Source organism: Macaca fascicularis, chromosome 13, assembly GCF_037993035.2.
Source record: "Macaca fascicularis isolate 582-1 chromosome 13, T2T-MFA8v1.1".
Classification (NCBI taxonomy): domain Eukaryota; kingdom Metazoa; phylum Chordata; class Mammalia; order Primates; family Cercopithecidae; genus Macaca; species Macaca fascicularis.
Window position 1 is genome coordinate 46,203,638 of NC_088387.1, and position 12,859 is coordinate 46,216,496.

At 36.9% G+C, this 12,859-nt stretch overlaps 1 protein-coding gene across 10 annotated transcripts in view; it reads left to right on the forward strand.

Annotated features, from left to right (window-relative positions):
* The window catches only part of GCFC2 (GC-rich sequence DNA-binding factor 2), a 50,610-nt gene extending 43,025 nt beyond the window's left edge, over window positions 1-7,585 (forward strand). For 3 of the 10 annotated variants that reach the window (XR_012421747.1, XR_012421752.1, XR_012421751.1), the window contains exons 14-16: window positions 14-160; window positions 4,233-4,357; window positions 5,516-7,463. Coding sequence is in view for 2 of the 10 variants with exons in the window: in XM_005575479.5 (XP_005575536.3) it covers window positions 14-160; window positions 4,233-4,357; window positions 5,516-5,633 (390 nt within the window). In the remaining 8 variants the exon portion in view is untranslated. Of the gene's footprint in view, window positions 1-13; window positions 161-4,232; window positions 4,358-5,286 lie in introns of all 10 variants that reach the window. The other 7 variants (XR_012421749.1, XM_005575479.5, XR_012421748.1 and 4 more) reach the window with 5 other exon arrangements.
* The last annotated feature ends 5,274 nt before the right edge of the window (window positions 7,586-12,859 follow it).

Sequence of the window (12,859 nt, forward strand, 5' to 3'; positions counted from 1 at the left end):
TACTTTATTTTAGCTCTTCCACAATATTCTTCTTTGGAATGGACTCCTTACAGATGACACCTTGCAAGAACTAGGACTAGGGAAGCTGTTAAATCGTTACCTTATTATAGCTCTTCTCAATGCCACACCTGGGCCAGATGTGGTTAAAAAGTGCAACCAGGTAAGTTTTGAAGAAACTGATTCTAATTTTATCATTTCTAAAAAATTTAGCTATTAAAATCTACTATTTAACAAAATAATTAAATGTGTGGTACTCATATAAAAATAGACAAATGGACTGGGCACAGTGGCTCATGCCTGTAACCCTAGCACTTTGGGAGGCCAAGGCAGGTGGATCACCTGAGGTCAGGAGTTTGAGACCAGCCTGACCAACATGGTGAAACTCCGTCTCTACTAAAAATACAAAAATTAGCCAGGTGTGGTGGCTAACACCTGTAATCCCAGCTACTTGGGAGCCTGAGACAGAATCGCTTGAACCCAGGGGGCGGAAGGTTGCGGTGAGTCGCCATTGCACTCCAGCCTGGGTGACGAGCAAAACTCCATCTCAAAAAAAAAAAAAAAAAAAATTGACAAATGAATTTAACAAACTAGGAATCCAGAATAGCCCTTCTGTATTTAAGAGATAGTATACTGGTTTGAAATATCACCAGTAGAAAAAGGAAAAAGTACTTAATAAATGATACTAGATGGCTGGCTGTTTACAAAAAGAATATTAAATCCTCACCTCTCACTATATACCAAAAAAGTTTCAGGTAAAATTTTTAAAAATGTAAAAATGAAACTATAAAATATACTAAAATGGTAAATAACTGTACTTGAGAGTAAAAGATTTCCTTCTAAACTTAAAGGCCAAGGAAATGAGAAAAAGTAATAGATTTGAAAAAATGTTATAAAACTTCAGTGGATCAAAAAGGTGTTGAGATTATTTGATCATTATTAAAACTGGGGAATGTGTTCATTGGGCTCACTATACTATTCTTTCTACTGCTGTTTATGTTTGAAATTTTCTGTAATAGAAAGTTAAAAAGAGAAGTTAAGAATCTAGGAAATAAAAAGTTGTTAATATATAACAAGGATTAATATTCACATTAAATAAAAAAGCTCTTTACAAATTAGAAAATAATTCAAATGTTCTGACTAAAAATGGCCAAAACACGTGCAACAGTCAAGTCACCTAAAAGGAAACGTAAAATTAACCTTAAAATATGTGAAAAATAATCAATAATACTAATAATCAGAGAAATGGAAATTATTTATAGGAAGGATATTTTCTTGACCAGTTGTGTTGGCAAACATTTTTTTTGCTGTTGTTGTTTTACTTATATTTTCCAGTGTTATCATAAACACAGGAAAACAACAGTTCCATCATTGCAGGGGCACCATTCACCTAGACTATGCAGTGCAGTGGTTCTGGAAAACAGTCTCCTGCACTGATGGAAGGAGGGATACAGCTCTTTTGGAGAATATTTTGGCATGATGGGTACAAAACTTTTAAAGCTTATATTCTTTGACTTAGCCAAAGTAAGTTAAGTCAAAAATTAGAGATGCACATATAGATTTTAAGTACAAAGAATATTGTTATAGCATTACTTATAATAGAAAATAGCTGGAAACACCTAAATATCTCTGAAAACATGATGGTGTTCTCATAAGATAAAAATGTAAAAGGAAAATAAATCTCAGAACCTGTCTCAGATACTTTTGGGTTCGCGAAAGTTATGTTTTTGAAGAATTTTTAAGAATATGGGAAAATAATTATTTTATAATGTGATTTAAAAACACACACACTAAACTGTTCCCAGATAGAATTGGGTCCGGCTGCTTGTTCTCACAGTCCAATAGCAAGATGCAGACAGACTGGGAAAGAAAGGAGCTTATTTTTGCAACCAGTTACAGGGAAAAGGTTGTAGTAACTCACCAGACCAACTAAAAGTTACAATTTTTCCCCCCCAGCACTTATATGCATTCTAAGCTCCATGCTATGTGGGAGAGTGCACCTACAAGGGAGAGTGTTTCATTCAGTCTCTATCTAATCTAACTAGGGTCTGGAAAGCTTTCTCTAGACTCTTGGGAAGTTTTTTAATCTTAAGTGAGCCCTGGTACGAGGAATATGTGTAAGAACACTCTTATTATTTGATCAGACTTTAGGGTCTGGGAAAACCCAGGTGGAGTCTTAATGGGTTTGTTTTCGCATTCCAGTTCTTGTACTCAGGCACCAGTTTCTCTAGTTCTTTAATGTTTAACTTACACATTCGTCAAAATTATAGAAAAGGGTTAGTGGAAACTGATTCATCTGGTTGCTAATGGAAACCTAGCCTGCCATAAAACTATATACCAATTATTAGCCAACCATGATGGTTTTGGCTATAATTTTTGTATCATACAGTTTTAAGCATTGTATATTAAAAATTTAAATCATCATCCATTTTATGTTCAGGTTTAGTTTAGTCCCCTTTGACCATAGGGTCTGTTATGAAGTGGAGAAGAGGAAATATATTTACACAGTATTCTCTCCACAGCATATGGCTAGAAAACCAGGCCAAGAAAATAGACTTTTAGTGCTGGGATCATTAATGGAAAAGCTCCATGGTTAAATGAGAATTTTATTGAGACTTGTGATACAAAACAAGGGGAAAACAAGTGCAAATGACTTTCAATAGTAAAGGCTGGTTTTAAAACTTTTAAAAAGAGATAGTTTACCTAACAAAACTTGTGGGATCTTCTGCCTTAGGCAGTCAGTGTTTCTCTGTTTTTCCTGAATAGTTGAAACAGGTGATTAAGGAGTAGAATAAGTCTTTTGCCTCAACCATGTTTTAAATGCTGACCAATCTTAGAGTGCATTCCAGAACCTTTATTTAATATACTGTATAATATATAGGGTGCATTTTAATTTTTTCCCCAACTCTCTGCTTTCTATAAATATTGATCTTGATGTTACCAACTGTACCATAATCTGTATGATTATCTAGGAATTTCTTTGAATAGCGTGATACTGTGGCAGGCCAGGTTTCCATTAGCAAACAGAACAGTCAGTTTCCACGAACCCGTTACTGTAACTTTAATGAAAGTATAAGCTAAACATTAAAACTGGAGAATCTGGTACCTGAGTACAAGAACTGGAATGCAGAAACCAACCCATTAAGAACCCGCCTGGGTTTTTCTCAGACCCTAAACTCTGATAGAATAACAAAAGCATTCTTACACATACACCTCATTCTGTCATAAGATTAAGAAACTTTCCAAGACTCTAGAGAAAGCTTTCCAGACCCTAGTCCCTAGCCAAAGATGAGATAAAGACTGAATGCAAACCCCCAGTTCCAATCCCACACGTAGCACGGAGCTTTAAATATATACAAGCACTAGAAAAAACCTTACAACTTTGAGTTGGTCTGGTGAGTTACTCTGACCTCCCTGTAACTGGTGGCAGAAATAAACTCCCTTCTTTCCCAATTGCCTGCATCTCGTTTTTGGACCTCAAGAACAGGCAGCCAGACTTTGTTCTCTCCAGGAACAGTATCAAGTTCTTTCCTTTCTCCCCTTTCCCTCCCTTTTTTTCCCTTGTTTCCTCTATGAGGAAGTTTTTTTTTTCTCTTTTTAAATTTTTTCTAACATTTTTCTGTTTTTACCAAAATTTTTCTCAAAATCTTGTATTACTCTTAGAATGACAGTGATAAAATGTAATTTCCATTTCCAAAAGAAAAATTGAATGCACGTACATTGACTTATTCTGCTGCTTTACGATTAACTAGAAGATAAAAACGTAATTTATCTTTCATTCTATATATCTTAGAATCACCCATTTGATTTCTTAACTGAAATTTATATAGATCATATGCTAGGACACCCAATTTCTTTATAAAATAATAGTGAATATATGTATTACGAGTTGTATTGACCAAATATTTTGTGTCTAGCCATTTCTGGTTTGTAAGTGTAAATTACGTTTTGTACAGATTTAATGACTCACAAATACAAGAACATAGAAAGAATTATTAGTACTACTAGGGAGTGTTCATAGAGAGTAGCGTATTTTAAGTTCTTAGGATTAAAGAATGAATTTCCAAAATATGTGTAGCCTTTGACACAAAGGGACATCTTTACACATTTTTATTTAAACCATAAACTATCAAATGGGGAGAATGATACTCAGCTTACAGTATCACTATGAGATTATGTTAGCAAGGGTTCTTAGATACTGTCATTGTAAACCAGCCATGTGTTTTGATTAACAGGTAGCAGCATGTCTACCAGAAAAATGGTTTGAAAATTCTGCCACGAGGACATCTATTCCACAGCTGGAAAACTTCATTCAGTTTTTATTGCAGTCTGCACAAAAATTATCTAGAAGTGAATTCAGGTGATGCATATTTTGTTTTCACTTCTGTAAACATAGTTCAAGGATTCTGTATGCTCTCAGCCATTTTTAGAAAGATCTGTATTTTTACTGTACTTCTAAAAATTTGTTAAAACTTTGTGATACTGTAGAGTTAGTAGATATTTTTATGGTTACCTTTGGGATAGCTTATGCATATTCATATTTTAAAATGTAAATCTCTCCCAAATTAAGCACATTCAAAAAACTATAGCACAGGGGAATATAGAATTAAAACTATAAATCAAAACCCTTTTATTACACACTTTTTAAATATGTTTTTAATTTTCCTGGCCATTTTTAGAGACTCAACGGTTGTTAAGTACAGGTCTGCAGCTCGGTATTTATCCAGCAGTAGCTAGCTCTCTGTTCTGAATGTTTCATTCACAGTACCAGATGTTTGGGGGCTTAATTACAGTGGTATTCCTGTTAACTCCCTCTCCAAAAAAATTTTTTAAGCCCAGATTTAACCGGCACGGTGGCTCACGCCTGTAATGTCAGCACTTTGGGAGGCTGAGGCAGGAGGATCACTTGAGCCCTGAAGTTTGAGAATAGCCTGGGAAACATAGCAAGACTCTGTCTCTAGAACAGAAAATTTAAAAATTAACATGGTGGCATGTGCCTGAGTCCCAGCTACTGAGGATGCAGAAGTGGGAAGATTGCTTGAGCCTGAGAGATTGAAGCTGCAGTGAGCTATGATTGTGCCACTGTACTCCAGTCTGGCCAACAGAGCAAGACCAAGTCCCTTTAAAAAAAAAAAAAAAAAGACTCAGATTTGTATTATTTGCTAATGTTATGATGTGTGAATATACTCCCAGCATTGCTTCCACCACAATGTCTCATACAAGCTGATAGCAGCACAGCACTACTAAAATTTCTGATAGACTTACTGTATGTTTTTCTACTTTTTACAGTAATTCACATTGAAATTTGCCAGAATACATCCACTAATGGTCTGTATTTGAACTTTATAATTAAGTGGAGATGGCAGCATCTCTCTGTGTTTTATGCTACTTTTAGATACTAGCTTAAGATAAAGCTTCTGTTTTAGATTAACAACTGATGATCAGGTTCTGAACTGACTGCTGTTCCCTCATACATTGCATTTCTAAAGGGAGAAATTTGTTTTGTTTTGTTTTTCAGGGATAAAGTCGAAGAAATAATTCTTATTTTGGTGAAAATAAAAGCTTTGAATCAAGCAGAATCCTTCATAGGAGAGCATCACCTAGACCATCTTAAATCACTAATTAAAAAAGATTGAATAAACTTTATAGGAAAATCCTAAAATTTTAATATAGTTACACTCAGTTCCTTTGCTTGAGAAGAAGCTGGTGCCTCTGTCTTCTTTATTCCCTGTAAGAGAAGGTAGGATTTGCAAAAAAGCAAGACTCCACCTCTATTCCCCCCATGCTCTACCTTCTGGCATCATGAAAAGCTGCCACGATTCTGTGGTGTTCTAAGGAATTAAATGCAGTGGAGCTTTAAGAGCTCAATGTGTTTCCCTTTGATTCTTTTGGCTGGTCTTTCAGTTTTCTTAAGAGGGGAACTGGAGAAACCTTGCCAAAGGTTTTGGCTTAAGTGAGCATGCTAGTGAGTCTTCTGTCCTGAACCACAGTAATATCTTTTAGTTCTCTTTAACTACATTTATTTAAAAATAAGTCAATATGAAAATCTCAGTTGGAGTCAATTATTTGCTGAGTATTAAATGATTAAGGCATTTGCTGATTGTCAAATTGTCCTTTAGAAAAATCTGTACCAATTTAATGTACCAACACAAGTATAAGTGAGTGCCAGTGAATCCCTACCAGCGTAGTTATTATCCTTTTTTAAAAATGCATTGAAAATTTGAAAGGTAAAAATAATCTTATTTTAATAGCTTATTTTGTTTTGGCTATTAGTAAACATACTTGTTTTGGCCATTTGTAATTATTTCTGAAATATCCATCTTTTTGTTATGGACTTTACGACCTTTATATTTTTAAAGATACTGATTTTTTGCCCATGCTTGTGGCAGAAGTTTTCCTTATTTGCCATTTTTCTTTTCATTTTTTTTAATTATATTTTTTGAGACAGGGTCTGGCTCTGTCACCAAGCCTGGAGTGTAGTGACACAATCTCAGCTCACTGCAGCCTCTGCCTCCTGGGCTCAAGCAGTCCTCCCACTTCAACCTCCCAAGTAGCTGGGACTGTAGGCATGTACCACCATGCCCAGCTGATTTTTGTATTTTTTTTTGTAGGGATGAGGTTTTGCGACCTTTCCCAGGCTGGTCTCAAACTCCTGAGCTCAAGCAATCTACCCACCTTGACCTCCCAAAGTGCTGGGATTACAGGCTTAAGCCACCATATTTGGCCTTTTTAAAAATTTGTTGATTTTTTTAATGCATTAAGACATTACTTGTTAGCAAGTTATTACTTTGTTTTTTTGTCATTGGTGGTAGGACTAAGAAAGGAACAGATATTTTAAATACTCGGAACGTGATTCATTTTCTGATAAAATATTTGTCTAATAAGACTGAGGCAAGATAATTTAATCAAAAGAAATTAAGAACATTTTCCAAAATGTCAGTTTACTAGTAATTTTTCTAAGTCTACTTATTAAATAACTTAAGGGAAACCACAAATATATTTTGCAAATTGTTGCCCAAAAGATAATTGGAAAAACTTGAATATATTGTAGGATTTGAATATATAGCCTACTTTTATGTCACCCCTACCTTCAAAACTACATATAATTTATTTTAGGAGTTGGGTGTTTTATGTCCGTTGCAGTGAGGACTTGTGATTCACTGGTATGAAGAATTTTTTAATGTTTATCTTAGTAGCAAAATTATACAAGAATAGAATCTCATCTAGAAAATTCAAACCATTGTTGAAAAGCAGTTAGCATTTCCACACAACTGTTGTCCCCAGAGGTAACTGCTGTTTTCATTTTAATGTTATCCTTTTAGATCTTTTCTCTATTTACAAAAGTGTTGTGTTTTTATGTGTACATAAAGTTTTGGGTTTTTTTTTTCTTTTTACATAAGTGGCAGATACTCTATTGCACATGAAATCTGTAATTTTTTTCTATTAAAGTACACATTTGGAAATTATCCTCTAACTTTTGGATTTTTAACTAAAGATATGTTGGATGTGTTCCTTTATATTTTTAAGTTCAGCTAAGAAACCTTCCTACCTTTTTGTGGAAGATAAAATATTAAAACCGCTTTCAAAACTACAAATTGACTTAAATTGCTATAGTAATTTTCAATTAAATTTCGTTATACCTGGAGTTTGAACCTCAAGGTTTTTATCATATATTGTAATTCAAAAATTTACCTAAATTTCAATGTAAAATTCTTTATTTCTTATTACTGTGAAATGGATGGAATAAGAAGGGGGAACACAACTAGCAAGAACAAAACATTGAGTTGGCAATTCACATACATCTAATTCTTTCCCTGAATTTCTTTCAGCTTTTTGTTCACATAAAGAATGTGAAATTTTTACAGAATCAGACAGATGACTTTAAAGAAATTTTTTTTCATGATGGAAAAACCACCTCAAAACAGAATTGATTTTTGCATTTCTTAGGTCCTTGAATAAATGATACTTAGGTATACCTAAGAAATGCCATATATGATACAAATCCTAAAAAAGACATCATGAGAAAATAACAGCAATATCTATCATGAATGTAGAAATAAGTCCTTAAAATAATTAGCAAATCAAATCTAGCAATGTGTAAAAAAGATAATAGGGTTTATTCCTGGAAAGTAAGGTTGGTTTAACATTAGTCAACCAGTGTAATCACAAACAGAATAAAGGAGAAAATCCACATCTCGATGACTGCAGAAACAGTCATCTCAATTATTACAGAAAAAGTGTTTGACAAAATGCAGCCCCCCTCAGACTACAAAAACCTTTCAGCAAAGTAAGAATATAAATTCCTCAATCTGATGAAGGGTATCTGTGAGAAAAATCTATACCTAACATCGTATATAATGGTGAAATATTAAAGCAAGGATATCTGCTGTCACCATTTCTGTTCAACATTGTTCTAGAAGACATAGTCATACAATCAGTCAAGAAAAAAGAGGGCATAAACATTGAAACACAAGAGTTAAGAAAGTCATTAGTTGGCCAAACAATCCCAATGCTTTGTGAGACTGAGCTAGATCGTTTGAGGCCAGGAGTTCAAGATCAGCCTTGGCAACAAGCTGCTTGTAAACATTAAGAGAAATGAAAAGTCTTGTACAGCATCTGGCACATAGGAGCCTTCTAATGAGGAGTCTATCCCTGAAAATGAAAGATATATCATGTTTCTAATCCTTCTAATAGGATAAACTAAGTTTTTGATCTGAGTTATACAAAAGGCTCAGGGATTTATTTCCCATCACAACACTACAGGGTAGTTTAGAAAATATACACACTTGAGCAACATGGTGGAGTAGGCACACTGAAAAACAAGCAGGGACTGGGTGTGGTGACTCACACCTGTAATTGCAGCAATTTGGGAAGCTGAGATGAGAGGATGGCTTGAGGCCAGGAGTTCAAGACCAGCCTGGTCAGCATAGTGAGACCCCAATCTCTAAATATATATATATATATAATATATATTTTATATATATAAAAGCAGGAACAGGCATAGCCAATTTTGTCAGAACTCTGGAAAATAGTAAAATAGTACAAAGTTTATAGCAATGAAGCAAATGCTGAGTCAACAACAGGCAACTTTAAAATGGCGAGAAAGCTTTCTGACATTTCTGCTTGCCCTTCCAACACAAGTGCCCTGGTGTTGCAGCAGTCTTGAAATCAGCAACTGCATTCTGTCTTGGACCCTGATCCCCATTTCCAGAGAAAGCAAAGCAGAACTTACAAATTCTTGTTTAAGTCTCTGGTAGCCTGTCTGGGGCTACTTAAAGGATTGACAGAGCACTCATCACTGTTTTACCTAACTTAGAACTCAGGCCAGAAAAGCAGTAGGTATTGCTTGAAAAAAGTGTTAGGGGATTCTGGAGCAAGATGGCCGAATAGGAACAGCTCCAGCCTCCAGCTCCCAGCGCGAGCAACACAGAAGACGGGTGATTTCTGCATTTTCAACTGAGGTACCAGGTTCATCTTACTGGGGAGTGCTGGACAATCAGTGCTGGTCAGCTGGTGCAGCCCGATCAGCGAGAGCTGAAGCAGGGCCAGGCATTGCCTCACCTGGGACGCGCAAGGGGGAAGGGAATCCCTTGAAAAACTGAGACACACAACACCTGTAAATCCGGTAACTCCCACCCTAATACTGTGCTTTACCAAGGGTTTTAGCAAATGGCACACCAGGGGATTGTATCCCACACCTGGCTGGGAGGGTCCCATGCCCATGGAGCCTCCCTCATTGCTAGCACAGCAGTCTGAGATCTAACTCCAAGGCAGCAACCAGGCTGGGGGAGGGGTGCCTGCCATTGCTGAGACTTATGTAGGTAAACAAAGCCTCCTGGAAGCTCAAACTGGGTGGAGCCCACCGCAGCTCAAGGAGGCCTGTCTCTGTAGAGACAGACTGCCTGCTCAAGTGGGTCCCTGACCCCTAAGTAGCCTAACTGGGAGACAGCCCCCACTAGGTGCAGACCAACACCTCACACTTCACACGGCGGAGTACACCCCTGAGACGAAGCTTCCAGAGAAAGAATCAGACAGCAGCACTCACTGTTCAGCAATATTCTATCTTCTGCAGTCTCTGCTGCTGATATGCAGGTAAACAGGATCTGGAGTGGACCTCAAGCAATCTCCAACAGACCTACAGCTGAGGGTCCTGACTGTTAGAAGGAAAACTACCAAACAGAAAGGACACCCACACCAAAATCCCATCAGTACGTCACCATCATCAAAGACCAAAGGCAGATAAAACCACAAAGATGAGGAAAAAGCAGGGCAGAAAAGCTGGAAATTCAAAAAATCAGAGCACATCTCCCCCTCCAAAGGAACGCAGCTCATCGCCAGCAACAGATCAAAGCTGGACGGAGAATGACTTTGACGAGTTGAGAGAAGGCTTCAGTCGATCAAACTTCACAGAGCTAAAGGAGGAACTATGTACCACGCACAAAGAAACGAAAAATCTTGAAAAAAGAATGGAAGAATGGATAACTAGAATAATCAATGCAGAGAAGGCCATAAACGAACTGACACAGATAAAAACTACAAGAAATACGTGACAAATGCACAAGCTTCAGTAACCGACTGGATCAACTGGAAGAAAGAGTATCAATGATTGAAGATCAAATGAATGAAATGAAGTGAGAAGAGAAGTCTAGAGAAAAAAAAGGAAAAAGAAATGAACAAAGCCTCCAAGAAATATGGGATAATGTGAAAAGACCAAATCTACATCTGATTGGTATGCCTGAACGTGAGGGGGAAATGGAACCAAGTTGGAAAACACTCTGCAGGATATCATCCAGGAGAACTTCCCGAACCTAGTAGGGCAGGCCTACATTCAAATACAGGAAATACAAAGAATGCCACAGAGCTACTCCTTGAGTAGAGCAACTCCAAGACACATAATTGTCAGATTCTCCAAAGTTGAAATGAAGAAAAAACTGTTAAGGACAGCCAGAGAGAAAGGTCTGGTTACCCACAAAGGGAAGCCCATCAGACTAACAACAGATCTCTCAGCAGAAACTCTACAAGCCAGAAGAGAGTGGGGGCCAATATTCAACATTCTTCAAGAAAAGAATTTTCAACCCAGAATTTCATATCCAGCCAAACGAAGTTTCATCAGTGAAGGAGAAATAAAATCCTTTACAGAAAAGCAAATGCTTAGAGATTTTGTCAACACCAGGCCTGCCCTACAACATATCCTGAAGGAAGCACTAAACATGGAAAGGAACAACTGGTACCAGCCATTGCAAAAACATGCCAAAATGTAAAGACCATCGATGCTAGGAAGAAACTGCATCAACTAACGAGCAAAATAACCAGCTAATATCACAATGACAGGATCAGCTTCACACATAACAATATTAACCTTAAATGTTAATGGACTAAATGGTCCAATTAAAGACACAGACTGGCAAATTGGATAAAAAGTCAAGACCCATCAGTTTGCTGTATTCAGGAGACCCATCTCACATGCAGAGACACACATGGGCTCAAAATGAAGGGATGGAGGAAGATCTACCAAGCAAATGGAGAATAAAAAAAAGCAGGGGTTGCAATCCTAGTCTCTGATAAAACAGACTTTAAACCATCAAAGATCAAAAGAGACAAAGAAGGCCATTACATAATGGTAAAGGGATCAATTCAACAGGAAGAGCTAACTATCCTAAATATATACGCGCCCAATACAGGAGCACCCAGATTCATAAAGGAAGTCCTTAGAGACTTACAAACAGACTTAGACTCCCATACAATAATAATGGGAGACTTCAACACCCCACAGTCAACATTAGACTGATCAACAAGACAGAAAGTTAACAAGGATATCCAGGAATTGAACTCATCTCTGCAACAAGCGGACCTAATAGACATCTACAGAACTCTCCACCCAAAATCAACAGAATATACATTCTTCTCAGCACCACATCGCACTTATTCCGAAATAAACCACATAGTTGGAAGTAAAACACTCCTCAGCAAATGTAAAAGAACAGAAATTATAACAAACTGTCTCTCAGACCACAGTGCAATCAAACTAGAACTCAGGACTAAGAAATTCACTCAAAACCGCTCAACTACATGGAAACTGAATAACCTGCTCCTGAATGACTACTGGGTACATAATGAAATGAAGGCAGAAATAAAGATGTTCTTTGAAACCAATGAGAACAAAGATACAACATACCAGAATCTCTGGGACACATTTAAAGCAGTGTGTAGAGGGAAATTTATAGCACTAAATGCCCACAAGAGAAAGCTGGAAAGATCTAAAATTGACACCCTAACATCACAATGAGAAGAACTAGAGAAGCAAGAACAAACATATTCAAAAGCTAGCAGAAGGCAAGAAATAACTAAGATCAGAGCAGAACTGAAGGAGATAGAGACACAAAAAACCCTCCAAAAAATCAATGAATCCAGGAGTTGGTTTTTTGAAAAGATCAACAAAATTGATAAGCCGCTAACAAGACTAATAAAGAAGAAAAGAGAGAAGAATCAAATAGACACAATAAAAATGATAAAGGGGATATCACCACCAACCCCACAGAAATACAAACTACCATCAGAGAATACTATAAACACCTCTATGCAAATAAACTAGAAAACCTAGAAGAAATGGATAATTTCCTGGACACTTACACTCTCCCAAGAGTAAACCAGGAAGAAGTTGAATCCCTGAATAGACCAATAGCAGCCTCTGAAATTGAGGCAATAATTAATAGTCTACCAACCAAAAAAAGTCCAGGACCAGACGGATTCACAGCCGAATTCTACTGGAGGTACAAGGAGGAGCTGGTACCATTCCTTCTGAAACTATTCCAATCAATAGAAAAAGAGGGAATCCTCCCTAACTCATTTTATGAGGCCAACA